This window comes from Hyaena hyaena, unplaced genomic scaffold, assembly GCF_003009895.1.
Source record: "Hyaena hyaena isolate Hyena2069 unplaced genomic scaffold, ASM300989v1 scaffold_104, whole genome shotgun sequence".
Taxonomy (NCBI): Eukaryota; Metazoa; Chordata; class Mammalia; order Carnivora; family Hyaenidae; genus Hyaena; species Hyaena hyaena.
The window spans coordinates 2,403,355-2,417,709 of NW_024080736.1; the positions used below are offsets into that span (position 1 = coordinate 2,403,355).

At 43.1% G+C, this 14,355-nt stretch overlaps 1 protein-coding gene across 7 annotated transcripts in view; it reads left to right on the forward strand.

Annotated features, from left to right (window-relative positions):
- PECAM1 (platelet and endothelial cell adhesion molecule 1) overlaps positions 1-14,355 on the forward strand; it is a 72,499-nt gene that overhangs the window by 20,398 nt on the left and 37,746 nt on the right. For all 7 annotated transcript variants that reach the window (XM_039236000.1, XM_039236001.1, XM_039236002.1 and 4 more), the window contains 3 exons: positions 4,224-4,517; positions 8,027-8,332; positions 13,008-13,283. In XM_039236000.1, the coding sequence (XP_039091931.1) occupies positions 4,224-4,517; positions 8,027-8,332; positions 13,008-13,283 (876 nt within the window). The remainder of the gene's footprint in view (positions 1-4,223; positions 4,518-8,026; positions 8,333-13,007; positions 13,284-14,355) is intronic.

The following is a 14,355-nucleotide window of genomic DNA, read 5'->3' on the forward strand; positions in this document are numbered from 1 at the left end:
CCAGACAGTTTATTCACAAAGAGGACAATGTTTTCAGTATTATCTTAATAATTAGGTAGAGATTTTTAAAGATTAGTTGAGTGGTATATTGCTGCTTAACAAATAATGAGGTTATGATTTATGGGGCACCTGGATGGCTAAGTCGGCTAAGTGTCTGACTCTTGATTTCAGCTCAGATCATGATCTCACAGTTCATGGGTTCAAGCCTCTGCACTGACAGTGCAGAGCCTGCTTGGGATTCACTCTCTCCCTCTCTTTCTGCCCCTCCCCAGCTTGCATGAGCACACACATGCACACTCTCTCTCTCAAAAATAAATTTTAAAAAAGATAACAATTTATTACCTCACAGCTTCTGAGGGTCAGGAATCTGAGGAGTTCTGGCTCAGGGTCTGTCAGGAGATTGCCCATAAAATGCTGGTCAGGATTATAATGATCTGAGGGCTTGTTTGAGGCCAGGGGATTTGCTTTTGAGCTCACTCTTGTGGCTGTGGGCCTCTCTAGAAGGATGGTCATGGAGCAGCTGATTTTGCACAGAGTGAATGATCCCCAAGAAAGGAAAGAGTGCTCAAGACCAAAGCTGAAAGGTCCTTTATAACCTAAACTCAGACGCAGTGATCAAGCACGTCAGTATTTTTGGGTTCCAAGATATCCCTTCCCCTAGTATGATGTGGGAAGGGATAAAGTGCAGATGTAAGGGGCACCTCGGCAACTCAGTCAGTTGAGCATTGGACTTCAGCTCAGGTCATGATCTCACAGTATATGGGCTCAAGCTCTGTGTGGGGCCCTGTGCTGACAGCTCGGAGCCTGGAGCCTGCTTCGGATTCTGTGTCTCCCTCTCTCTCTGCCCCTCCTCCACTTGCTTCCTCTCTCTCTCTCTCAAAAATAAATCAACATTGAAAACAATGCAGGTGTGAATACCAGAGGGCAAGGCTCGCTGGGCGCCATCTCGAAGGCTGGCTACCACATGGCTGTGGTGGCGGCGGCGGTGTCAAAAGCTCTGCTACTGCTTTTGTTGCATCATGTCAGTGAGGTTTTGTGTTAAGTCACACGGAGCTGGGTTGCATTAATTTACAATAAACATGTTGATCAACTATATAAAAATCTTTTCCTTCTTTCAACCTGCTGTCCTTTCTTCTCCCTTGTCTGTTCCAGTGGGACCATGGGACTGTGATGTTTCTTCCAGTGAATCAGTTGAGCTGATTTATGAAGCAAATGTGTTTGTTGCTTAGAAAGACAAGTTGGCAGAAGTGCCCCGTGCTAGTGCATCTCATCCTTTCTAAAAAACCACCACGGGATGCTTTAGCCAAGTTTGCTTTAGGGCCCTTGCAAAAAGGAAATGAACAAGGCCTGGTCAGTAGGAGACCCAGGCAGGGATGGTGCTGAGGCTGGAGGTCCCCAAGTAGAGAAGAAGAATTGGGAATGCAGACAGGGAGAGAGCCAGGGGGCAAAAACCATGCCAATCTCACTCTTCTCTGAACCTCCCACTATTAGATGCAGCGCCTGGGACAGAGAAGTTCCCTTAAATGTCTGCTGAGTGGTGCCAAGGAAGAGGGAAGGGATGTCAGCCAGGGGCCAGGCATTGGGCAATACACGCTCTGCCCCTTCAGTGTTTTCCACCATTTTGTTTCGGTCATTATTCAAGACAGAAGTGGTAGCTTAGAGGGGTTAAGTAACTCCCAGTATCACCCAGCTAATAGCTGTGGAGTCAGCGGTTTGGACCCAGGCATGCCTGACTTGCTTTCTTCCTGTACCCACCCAAGTCTGTGTCCCAGTCTAGGGCACGGCCAGCCGTGGGTGTGTACTTCATGCAGGCTGATGACAGGAAAGTAGCCTAGCACAGCAGGGATGACTAACCCTGGGAGTCTGAAGAAGCCACTGTAACTAACCCGGGAAATTAAGAAATGGTTTTCTTTTGAAAAAATTCACTAGCAAAAGGAGTGGATATCGAGTTTCAGAGAGCTCAAGACTCAAGTTGGGCTTTATATTTGTGCCTGGTAGAACCTAGCTAACATTTCTCAAGCCTTCATCTGTGCCAAGAACTGTGTTCCTAGTACTTAAACTTGGATTCCCATTTATACTTACTATTATTATGTCCGTTGTGTGGATAAGCAAACTGAGGCTTGGAGAAACTCAGGAATTTGCCAAAAGCTACACAGTTTGTGAACCGAGGTGGGATTTGAGCCAGGTAGCCTGGCTCTGCCCTTACCTTCTTCTGTTAGAATCACTGTACTGAACAGCATGGCTTAAAATGAGGAGGACTGAAGGGTTAGTGAGACTGCTGTTCCTACCTGGGAAGTGACCATATTAATGGATGGGAAACTTCCGTTCTGAGAGCTCACCTAACAGGCTCCTCAGACCAGGAACTAGTAAGGAATAGCAAAGACAAAAAAGGGAGTTCTAAAGATTAATGCTTCCATAACAAAGTGGTCGAAGCACACAGATTTCTGAGATCTTCCTCTGTCCAAGGATAAAGAGATTGGGGATATATAAGGAGCCTCAATAAATATACATTCATCAAGCATTGGCCCATGAATATTTTTCTGTTATCAGACTATCTGCTAAGAATTGATCTTAGGGGCCTTACCTAAGCCGCAGGACCCTGTTTTGCTTGAATAACATCTGGTGTCCACAGTCCTGCACTATTTCTGGCCCCTAAAGCCCTCATGGGCCACATAAACTTTAAGTAGGATGCCAAGCTCCATATATGAAGATCTACCTCCTGCGTAAAAGATCAAGGAGGAGTAAGACTTTGTCTTTGTATTTGCTTATAGATCTGTAAAGGCCATCTGGAAGAAACTCAATTCAGTGGTTATTTCTACAAGGGGAGGTGGGAACTGGGTGGGAAGGACGAGAATGGGGATAAGACTTTATAATGTACATTTTTCTCTTTTTTTAATGTTTATTTATTTTTAAAAGAGAGAGAGAAAGCAGGTAGGGACACACACACAACACACACACACACAGACCAAGAATCCCAAGCAGGCTCCATGCTGTCAACACAGAGCCAGATGAGGGGCTTAAACTCATGAACTGTGAGATCATGACCTAACCCCAAATCTAGAGTTGGACTTTTAACCACCGAGCCACCCAGGTGCTGCCCCTACATTGTCTCTTTTCTTCATACAGAAAATACATTCTTTTTGGAGCCTCAAGTACACAGAATTAGATTGATTATAATCCTTGGCTCATAACACACTCTCATCTTTGATCTGTGCCCAATTACCTTTTGTTTTATTTATATATGCATACTTTTAATAACATAATGAACTCACGTGACCCCACCACCCAACCTGAAAATTAGAACATCACTAATACTGTATAGTTCTGTGTATTCCTAATCCTACTCCCCTCTTCCCTTCAGAAGTGACCACTACCCTGATTTTTTTTTTAATTTTTAAAAATTTTTTAAAATATTTATTTATTTTTGAGACAGAGAGAGACAGAACATGAGCAGGGGAGGGTCAGAGAGAGAGGGAGACCCAGAATCTGAAGCAGGCTCCAGGCTCTGAGCTTCTGAGATGCCAGCACAGAGCCTGATGCGGGGCTCAAACCCACAAACCGTGAGATCCTGACCTGAGCTGAAGTCGGATGCTTAACCGACGAGCCACCCAGGCGCCCCCCTTTTTTTTTTTTTAATTTTAAGTAGGCTTCACACCCATTGTGGGGCTTGAACTCACAACCCTGAAATCAAGAGCCACATGTTCTACCAACTGAGACAGCCAGGTGCCCCCACTATCCTGATTTTTTAAATATTAGTTTTATCCACTCTTTTTTTTTTTTTTTTCCATCCACCTTTCTAAACCTGCATTATTTCAAATGATCTATCTGTAGGCTCTCTGGGGTCTTTCACATGGACATCATATCATCAGCATTTGTGGATTTTGAAACATCTGACTGCACTATCTGTGCAAAAACTTAAATGAAATGTTTATAATCTCATGATTGTTTTATTTACACATCATGAAAATCAGTGAGAAAGGAGGCTAACAAAGCATACGAGACACAGTAGCTTTTAACCCCAGGGCCTGATGCTGGATAGATAGCCTTCTGCAGAATGGGCACCACTTACAGTCATTGCCTGCCTGGTCCCGGTAGGCATTGGTGCCCCAGGACACTACACTGCAAAGGATGTGAGAATACCAATCTGATGTGGGGCAAAGGTCACCAAGATGGTGTTTCTGAGATAACAAGTGTGTGTCTGCTCTCCTTCCTTTGGTATGTAGCTTTCACTATCAACTACATCCACATGAATATCCTGCCAGGACAGAAGGTGCAAAATGGGCAGAACCTGACCCTGCAGTGCATCGTGGACATCAGCACCACCTCCCAGGTCAAGCCTCTGCACTGGGTGCTGTTCTATAAGGATGATGTGCTGTTTCACAATGTCTCCTCCACAAAGAACACAGAGAGTTATTTTATTCCCCAAGCCCGGGTCTCTCATGCAGGGATCTATAAATGCACCGTGATTCTGAACAAGAAGGAGAAAACCACAATAGCGTACCGGGTGTCGGTGAAAGGTGAGTCCCTGCATTTGAACGTAGCTCACGTAGATGCAGCTTAACACACAAGGTAGCAGGAATAGTCACTGAATGGAGGGTAACACTGGACCTACCTGCCCATCTGTCACCCTTGTCACTCCTCTGCCTGGCGTCCTCCTAACCTGAAAATGTAGGTGTTAGACATGCTCCCAATACACCAGGCTATTTCTCATCTCCTTGCCTTTGCATATGCTATATTCCCTCTCCTGGGAATACCCTTCTTCATCTCCTTCCTCCTTCAAGACTCAACTCAATCATCTCTTCTCTGACACTTTCCCAAACAAAACCAATCTCCCCCAGGGTTCTGGTCCGTACAGCTCTTGTACAGTCTGGACATCCAGTGGCATTTGTATAAAGGCCACAGGCTGAGTGTTCACATCGGATTCTGCAGTGAGTCTGCCTGGAGTCCAGTTTGGGCAAATCCCTTACCCTCTCTAAACTTTAAAATTCTCATAGGTGAAATGAAGACACTAATAATACCCAGCTCAGGGAGTGATTGGGAGGATTAAAAGATCTAGATAAAGTGCTTAGTATAATTTCCAACACATAATTAAGTTCCCAATAAGTGACCTTACTATTTCACTCACTGGCAAGTGTTTCTCTCGCACCTGTCTGCTCTTCTGTGAGATCACAAGGAAAGAGATGGTATTGGGCCATTTTTGTATCTTAGACAAGGAAATCTGGCTCACAGTAGGCACTCAGTAAATGATTGTGGAATAAATTAAGCAGATGAAAAGTGGGAAGTAGAAATGGATAAAAATGTAGAAGTGGGAAGGAAATCACGGGAAATGTGGGTTCTGAGATGTAGGATTCCATCCAGTCACTCATTGGTTTACCCCCTCAAGAAGCATTTCCCAAGGCTGCAAGTCAGGAACAAAAATCAGGTGCAAGACATGAAAATGCACCAGGTCGAGTCCAGCTCTGAAAGCTGTTACTGTCTGGTGGGGAGGAGAGACATTAAAAAAATAATAATAATTACAATCCAATGGTCATATGATCTGAGTGCCTTGGGAGCACAAAATGAGCGGCAACAATTCTTTCTAGAGAAGTTAGGGATGGCTTCCTGGAGGAAGGGACATTGGGTCTAGATACAGAAGATCGTGGAGGAATTTACTTGATGGTGAAATGGAGCAAGGGCAGAAAAATGAGAGTGTCGCACAAATGGAAGAGGAGAGGCTAAGAAAGAACAGAGAATCCCAGTAGAGTTGTCCTTCAGTCAAATCCCCCAACCTTTGGAGTCTTCATTTCCTGTCTCTAAAATAGAGATCACTAGGTAGCTACATATACCCTTGAAGGTTGTTTCGTTTTGAGGATTAAATGTGATGGCATCGAAGTGTGCTTAGTAACCAAGTATTGAATGAATGAATGAATGAATGCCCATCATGTGTGAGGGACTCAGTCTGGCCATCCTTAGAAAGGGACAACCCTTGCAGCATATTGGAAGCAGGAATGACCAGCAGTTAAGTTTTCAGGAGCATTTTCCTTTTGTGAGCATACAATCTCTGGCCACATTTTTGGTCAAGCCTTTAGGCTTACAGGGGAGAATATGACATTATCCTCCCCCAGGCCAATTCCTCCATGGGTGTCCTACGGACAGTCAGGGGCATGGCTGGCTAGATATCCCTTAGAGTCACCAGAAGCAACAGCCATGGGGATGCAGACCAGCCCCTCTCGTCTCCACTGACTGGGGCCTCTCTGGACCAATAACTCCCAGCACTGACTTTAGTGATAAGGAAAGATTGACAGGTTGGATTTTGGAAATGTCTGCTGAAGAGAAATGTGCTGGCAGGCTTTTGAAACTTAGGGTGATTTTTTTCTTAAAACTCAGATGATTTAATGGATAGAGTTAGCGAATTGAGCCCTGTGCTTCCTTGACAGCTATTACCATTACTGTCATTTCTGCATATTGTATGCTCACTTTTGTGTTCACTCTGTTGTTACTTCCAGTGATAAGAACTGTCACCTATTAGATCCTCATGGGGTAAACAGTTATAAGTGCTTTACACATATTTCATTAAACCCCTGCAATAGTGCTGGGAGCTAAATGTGGCCCTTTCCAAGTGTAGACATAGGCTCAGAGAGGTTGAGTGGCATGCTCATGCCATGAAGTTCCTCAGAGGCAAAGCTGGATAGAACCCAGATCTGGTTAACTCCAAAGCTGGCCTCTCTAACTCTTAATTATTATTCAGGTCTTTGAGGTAGACAAAAGGCCATTCATTCGTTCATTCAGCCATTAAACATTTATTGAGCCAGCCACTCTGAGTCAGGCTGAGGACCCAACAAGGAGTAAGACATGATCCCTTTCCTTAGGGAAATCGGTGTGAAGCAGGAAAACACTTTCATAAACAGCTGCCACCACAGGTGATAATAGTGGTATGAATACAGTGTAGGTCACCTTCCCAAGAGGACAGCCTGCCACTTCAAACTGGGTGCTTCAAAACAAAGATTCAGAGGAACCATAAGCAACTGGGTGAAGTGGCAAGGTTTAGGATACAAGCTAATCTGTCTGACTTTTGAGGTGGAGCTCATGACCACCAGACCACGGAGTCTGGACAAGACATCTGTCTCAGCCAGACTGTCCTAGCTCTGCCTCATCTGACGCTGGCTCACCACCTACTGTACCTTTCCCTCTACCCTTTTCTTTGTTCTCGATGGCCCTCCCTAAAAGCCCATCATATTCCTTGACACAAACAGTCCCCATGCACACACACCCTGAAATCCCTGTCCTCAGCCCCCATCCCACCTCATCTGTCCAAATAACAAATAACGCCCTTCCTCCAAGATTACTCTCAGGCCCTGTTCCCTTCTAGAATCTTCTCTGATCCCTCAGGCAAAGAAGGCCTCCTTTTTTCCTGACTGCTTCATCCATCACTCATTATCTCTACCACTCATTCTGATGCTTAGTTATTTTCAGCTTTGCTTTGGGAACCAGGAGGCAACGTATCCCTCCTCTCTCCCACCTCTCACCCCAGCTCCTGGCTTTGGAAGCAGACAGTCCTGGAGTTGAATCTCAGTTCTGCAGCTTGCTGGCTAGGAACTTTTGGATGAAACTTGAATCCCACTGAGCTTCACCTTTATCTTTAAAATAGGTGTACTTTTATCTTTCATGCCCACCTCGGAGATTTATTATGAGAATTACATGGCGTCATGAATAAAAAGCCAACCCTAGGCTGTGGTTGGCAGTCAATAAATTATAACAACAATCACAGTGATGTCAATAGATAGTGGCTGTTTTGTTGTAATTATATCAGTTGGCAAGACTTGTCTCCCCAGTGGGATTGTAAACTTTGAAAGCACCAACCACATCTGAATCATATTTCATATTTTTCAAAGTAGCTGGTATTGCTCAGTCATCAACTGGTAGGTAGCCCTGGGGTTCTGGGAACAAAAGAGAAGACTCTCAGGTGGGTCAACCACAGGGTTGCAGCTGAGGTAAGCTTGAATCACTAGATCAAACTGGTACTAATGGACTTTCTCTTCTCCCAAAGGAGTGTCCAATCCCAGAGTGACAGTGAACAAGAGAGAGGCAATAGAAGGCGGAGTCATAACGGTCAATTGTTCTGTCCCCGAGGAAAATCCCCCAATACACTTCACAGTTGAAAAACTCAAACTAGATGAAAAAGATTTCAAGGAAACAAGAGAAAAAGTTTCTCAGAACCAGAATTTTATGGTGGTGGAATTCACAGTGGAGGAGGAGGACCATGTCATTTTTTTCCAGTGTCAAGCCAGAATCTTTTCTGGGACCAATGTGGAGACGTCTGAAGCCACCAAGAGTGACATGGTCACTGTGACAGGTCAGAGTCCTATTCTTCTTTTTATCACTCTCTGGTTTGCTGGTTTGGGGATGGGGAGAAAGCCCAGAAATTGGAAAGGAGCTGGGGCCTTCTGGCTGGGCTGCTGTTTTCAAGACTGTTCTTAACCACTTACAAGCCATGTTTTTCAAACTTTTTGACTGTTTTATAGTTCAAAAAATATGCGTGTGTGTGTGTGTGTGTGCAAAATTCCAAAGCAAAAGTCTCACTAATAATACTTAATGTATGCAGCATTTTGCTATTTTCTATTATATTCTATTTCAGTTTTTTAAAACACTGACCATGACTCAGTGAAATGATGCATTGTGTGACTTGCAGTTTGGAAGCCACAGCTTTAAGCCAGTGTGGGTCAGACACCGGGAAGTGGAGTCTGGAGGGGCTCGGGAGGGAAGAGGGTCCCGATTGTCAGCCTTTGCCTCCCACATTTGATGAAGGACCCCACCATCGCCAGACGTTGGACAAATAAGAAGTAAACGAGGCGGCCTGAGGAATGCTCTCCAGAGAGAAAGGCAGTAGCAGAGGGAAGCCTGGGTGTGCGTGTCCAGGATGAGTAAAGCTCCAGGACAGGCAGCCTATAGAACAGCACAAGGACTCGTGAGCAAGGGAGAGTCAAGGGAAGGCACATTCTAGCTCAGTAGCCTCGAATCTTTCCTATAGGAGCCCCAAAGTTTGTCACAAATACCCTTCTGCTTTTGGTACCTTATTTATCCCTGCCCATTGTATTATGTATATTATGTATATAGAATATCTTTCCGATTATAATACATGGTGTGGGTTAAATTTCCAGAAATTATGGCACGATATAAAGTGTAAAGTGCTATTTGTTATTTGGACAGATGAGGTGGGATGGGGGTTGAGAACAGGGATTTCAGGGTGCGTGTGCCTGGGGACTGCTTCTGTCAAGGAATGTGATGGACTTTTCACAGTACCAGTATTTAGAGAGAATCACTTGTATGGTCCTAGACTTGCTCTACTTATATGTTCATGCACACACAAAATTTCTTTTCTTTGTTTTTACAAAAAAAATGTGACCTGTCAAATGTAATGATTTTGTAACTTTTCCTTAACTTAACAGTATGTTACAGACTTTTGTCTATATCGAGAAATATAGATCCACAGCCTTTAAGTGACATCTTAGAATCCTAATATAGGATTTACCTCATTTACCTAATTTACCTCACATTTCTAATGATAGAATTTTAGGTATTTTCCCAGTTTTTTGCCTTTTTTTTTTTCTTGAGAGAGAGAGACAGAGGACACATGTGTGAGGGAAGAGAGAGTGCCAGCGAGAGAGAGAGAATCTCAAGCTCAGCGTGGAGCCTGATGTGGGGCTGGATCCCACAACCCTGGGATCATGACCTGAGCCGAAATCAAGAGTCAGATGCTCAAATGACTGGGCCACCCAGGCGCCCCTCCTCCCAGCCCCGTTTTTTGCCATTAAAACAATCCTGCGATATACATACTTATAATTTGTATACTTCTGTGAAAATTTTTTTTTCATTATTATCTATGAGGTTGATTCCTGGCAGTCAAATAGCCGATTCAAATGTTTTGTGCATTTTAAATATTGAAATATATTGCCAAAGCACGCCTCAAAATGATTGAACATTTCCATCGAAACTGATGCTAGTGTTTATTTTCCTACATCCTTACTCTCACACAGCATCACCAACATTTTCTTATGACAGTCTGATTGAGGTGCAGTGATATATCATTGTTCTTGTGATTTATATTTCTTTGGTCTTTACTGAGGTCAAGTATGTTCTCTGTGTTTATTGACTTACTACATTTCCCCCCATAAACTGCCTGTTTATATACACTTGGCCCATTTTCAGTTTCTGATTGATTTGTTTGAGCCCTTTATAAATTAAAGGCATTAGCTCTTTGTCAAGTACTATGCAAATATTTCCCTGAGTTTATCATCTGTCTTTCTTTTATGATCAGTTTTCAGGCAGAAGCATTTCATCCTTATTGAATCAAATTTGTCCATCTTTTTCTTTTTTACTATCTTGGTTCCCTGATTCACACCTACAGCTTATTAAAGTTAATTAAAGAAAAAATGCACCTATGTTTGCTCTTACTGTTTCTGTAGCTTAACTGTTTATTTGCTTGTTTCTTCTGCATTTAGATTTCTGGTGCATCTGGAGTTAATTAGGATGTAAGGAAAAAACCCTGTTAGTTATTATTACCCTTCTCCAGAGGACAGTTGCTGAGTGTCCTAAAAGATGCCCTCCCTTTTTTTTTTTGACTCTTATTCAAGGAAGCAGCCTATTTTTTTTTTCAATTTTTATTTAAATTCTAGTTGGTTAACATGCAGTGCAATATTGGTTTCAGGAGTAGAATTCAGTGATTCATCACTTCCATATAACAACCAGTGCTCATCCCACTGAGTGCCCTCCTTAGTACCCATCACCCATCTAGCCCATCCCCCACCCACCTCCCTCCATCAACCCTCAGTTTGTTCTCTTTTGTTAAGAGTCTCTTAAGGTTTGCCTCCCCTCCTCTCTCTTTTTCTCCTTCCCATATGTTCATCTGTTTTGTTTCTTAAATTCCACATGTGAGTGAAATCATATGGTATTTGTCTCTTTGTGACTATTTCACTTAGCATGATACTCTCTAGCTCCACCCAAGTAATTGCAAATGGCAAGATTTCATTCTTTCTGACAGCCAAGTAATATTCCATTGTGCGTATGTGTGCCACATCTTTTTTTTTTTTAACATTTATTTATTTATTTTGAGAGAGTGTGTGTATGTGCATGCGACTGGGAGAGAGGCAGAGAAGGGGGAGAGAGAGAATCTCAAGCAGGCTCTGCACTGTCAGCTCAGAACCCATTGTGGGGCTTGATCCCACTAACTATGAGATCATGACCTAAGCAAATCAAGAGTCAGATGTTTAACTGACTGAGCCACCTATATGCCACATCTTCTTCATCCATTCATCATAGATGAACATTTGGGCTCTGTCCATAGTTTGGCTATTGGAATAATGCTGCTATAAACATTGAGGTGCGTGTACCCATTCAAATCTTTTTGTATCCTTCGGGTAAATACTTAGTAGTTCAGTTACTGGACCATAGGGTAGTTCTATTTTTAACTTTTTGAGGAACCTCCATACTGTTCCCCAGAGTGGCTGCACCAGTTTGCATTCCCACCAACAGTACAAGAGGGTTCCCCTTTATCCGCATCCTCACCAATATCTGTTGTTTCCTGTGTTGTTAATTTTAGCCATTCTGACAAGCGTGAGGTGGTATCTCATGGTGGTTTTGATTTGTATTTCCCTGATGATGAGTGATGTTGAGCATCTTTTCATGTGTCTGTTAGCTATCTGGATGTCTTCTTTGGAAAAATGTCTATGCATGTCTTTTGCCCATTTTGTAACTGGGTTATTTGTTTTTTGGGTGTTGAGTTTGATAAGTTCTTCATAAATTTTGGATATTTACACTTTATCAGATATGTCATTTGCAAATATCTTCTCCAATTCTGTAGGCTGCCTTTTAGTTTTGATGGTTGTTTCCTTCATTGTGCAGAAGGTTTTTATCTTGATGAAGTCCCAGTAGTTCATTTTTGCTTTTGTTTCCTTTTACTCCTACAATGTCAAATTATTTTTTTACAATAGCTATTTATTGTGAGGTCAAATGACTTTGCAGTAAACAACTAGTGAATTAGGGGCACCTGGGTGGCTCAGCTGGTTAAGTGTCTGACTTCAGCTCAGGTCATGGTCTCGCAGTTTGTGGGTTCCAACCCTGTGTCAGGCTCTGTGCTGGCAGCTTAAAGCCTGGAGTCCGCTTTGGATTCTGTGTCTCCCTCTCTCTGCCCTTGCCCTGCTCATGCTCTGTCTCTCTCAAAATAAATAAACATTAAAAACAGGGGAAAATATTTTAAAAACTAGTGAATTGAAGTATATCACTCTAAATCCACTTTTGGCATTTTTAAATGTCCCATCTCCATTTTGCCTGGTTGGCAATCTGTGTGTGTACTCTAATACTCTGCAATTTTTTTTGTTTGCAGAAGCAAAGGCTTATCCCTACTTTTCTTACCATCTCCTGATGATCCCACACCCTAGCATCTGACCCGTATTTTATCAAAACAGTGTTTTCAAGCTGTATGAGTCATGAAATCAATTTAGTCAGTCACGGCCACCATTAAAAAAAAATAGAATAGACTAGAAATCAGCTGGGGGGGATGCGTATCGTTATTTAAATTGCATTTCCATGAAGTGGCACAGTCTACATCATTGTCACTTTTGAAAGCTATGGACTGTTTGTGCCGAAATGCCATAGTTCCGTGAAACAGTGTGAGAAGAGCCTAGAAAATCCTTAGTGGGCAGGGGTGAGAGTCTGTTTCTAATTCTCTGATGATTTTCAAGGTCATTTGAAGAGGAGCCTGTGGATGAGATCTAGAGAAGGTGGTTTCGCCTTTGGGAAGGTCAAGGGAGGATTGCAGCTAACAAGGCTGAAGATGCAAGAATGAGTGAGAATGGAGGGGGAACCAGAGCAACTTAGGCGAAGGTTTTTGAAGGAAAAGATTGAATTTGTTTAATTAACAAGGAAGAATAGTGGTTGGTAACAAAAAAGAACCCTAAAGAGGAGGACATAAGTGCCTCTTCCACTTACTCACCTTTGAACCTGAGTCCAACCAGCTTGTCCTCTTCTTGTAGAATCCTTCTCTCATCCCAGATTCTACATCAGCCCTGTGGGAGTGATCACAGAAGGAGATCAGCTCAACATTAAGTGCACCATTCAAGTGACGCACCTGGTCCAGTCATCTCCAGAAATCATAATCCAGAAGGACAAGACAATTGTAGCACACAAGATGCATGGCAATGAGGCCATCTACTCAGTGATGGCCATGGTGGAGCACAGTGGCAACTACACATGCAAAGTGGAAGCCAGCCGGATATCCAAGGTCAACAGCATCGTGGTCAACATAACAGGTAGGGCTGCTGCTGGAGGGTGTGTGAATATGCCGGGCTCAAGCAGCCACCACGTGGGAATCAAGAATGGCCAACGAGGGCGGATACTTCTGTTCCTGCTCCTGCTTGAATGTACTCAGGTGGGGGTGTGGTGCTCAAGGGGAAAAGTCAATCCAGAGCCAGTAAGCAGTTAGCTGTGGTGATTGAGGGTGCAAGTTCTGACATCAAATCCCAACACTGCCACCCACCACTTCAGGTGAGTTACTCAGCTTCTCCTTGGCAGAGCTCTATGAGATAGGGATAATGACAGCACTCACCTGTAGGACTGTCACAATGACAAAATGACACGACTCTGCTATAAACAGCCTCATATGAATAAGCACTCTGTGGGATGTTAGCCGTAGTGTCTACTATTATATTACATTCATCATTCCTCTGTGCAAGGCACCATGCTAGATCCCAGACACAAGTCCTAAGACAGGGTCAGGAGTGAGAAAGCATTAGTAAATTCAAACACTATAGCAACAATTTCCTTTTGTTGAACACTATATGACTGGTTTACATATATTTGCATTTCACACTCATATCAATGCTGTGAAATAGATATGATTCTGGTTTTATGGGTGTGGAAATTGAGGCTGAGATGTTAGGCGACACACCCAGCGAATACAGGGCTACCAAGTGGCAGAACAAGAGTCACCCTCCAGGCCCATTTGACTTTCAAATCCATGCACTTAAAAGTTCTATTGGACTTCTTTCCCCCTTTACTGGCTTTACTTCTCTCCATAGTACCTATCGCCAAAAAAATATATTCTATCTCTTCCTGTTTATTGTATGTATCCAGCACTAGAATGCAAGCCTGTGAGACCAGGAACATTACCATTTTATTCAGTGCCATGTCCTTAACACCTAGAATAGAGCCTGGCACACAGTAGGACTTCAATACATATTTGTTGGATGAATGAACAAATATTGGACATTCATCCAATGTTCATAATGAACAATTATGAACAGTTATGATGAACAATTATGAACAATTATAATGAACAATATGAATTTGTTCATATGAACAAATATCAGTGTTTCAGAGGGT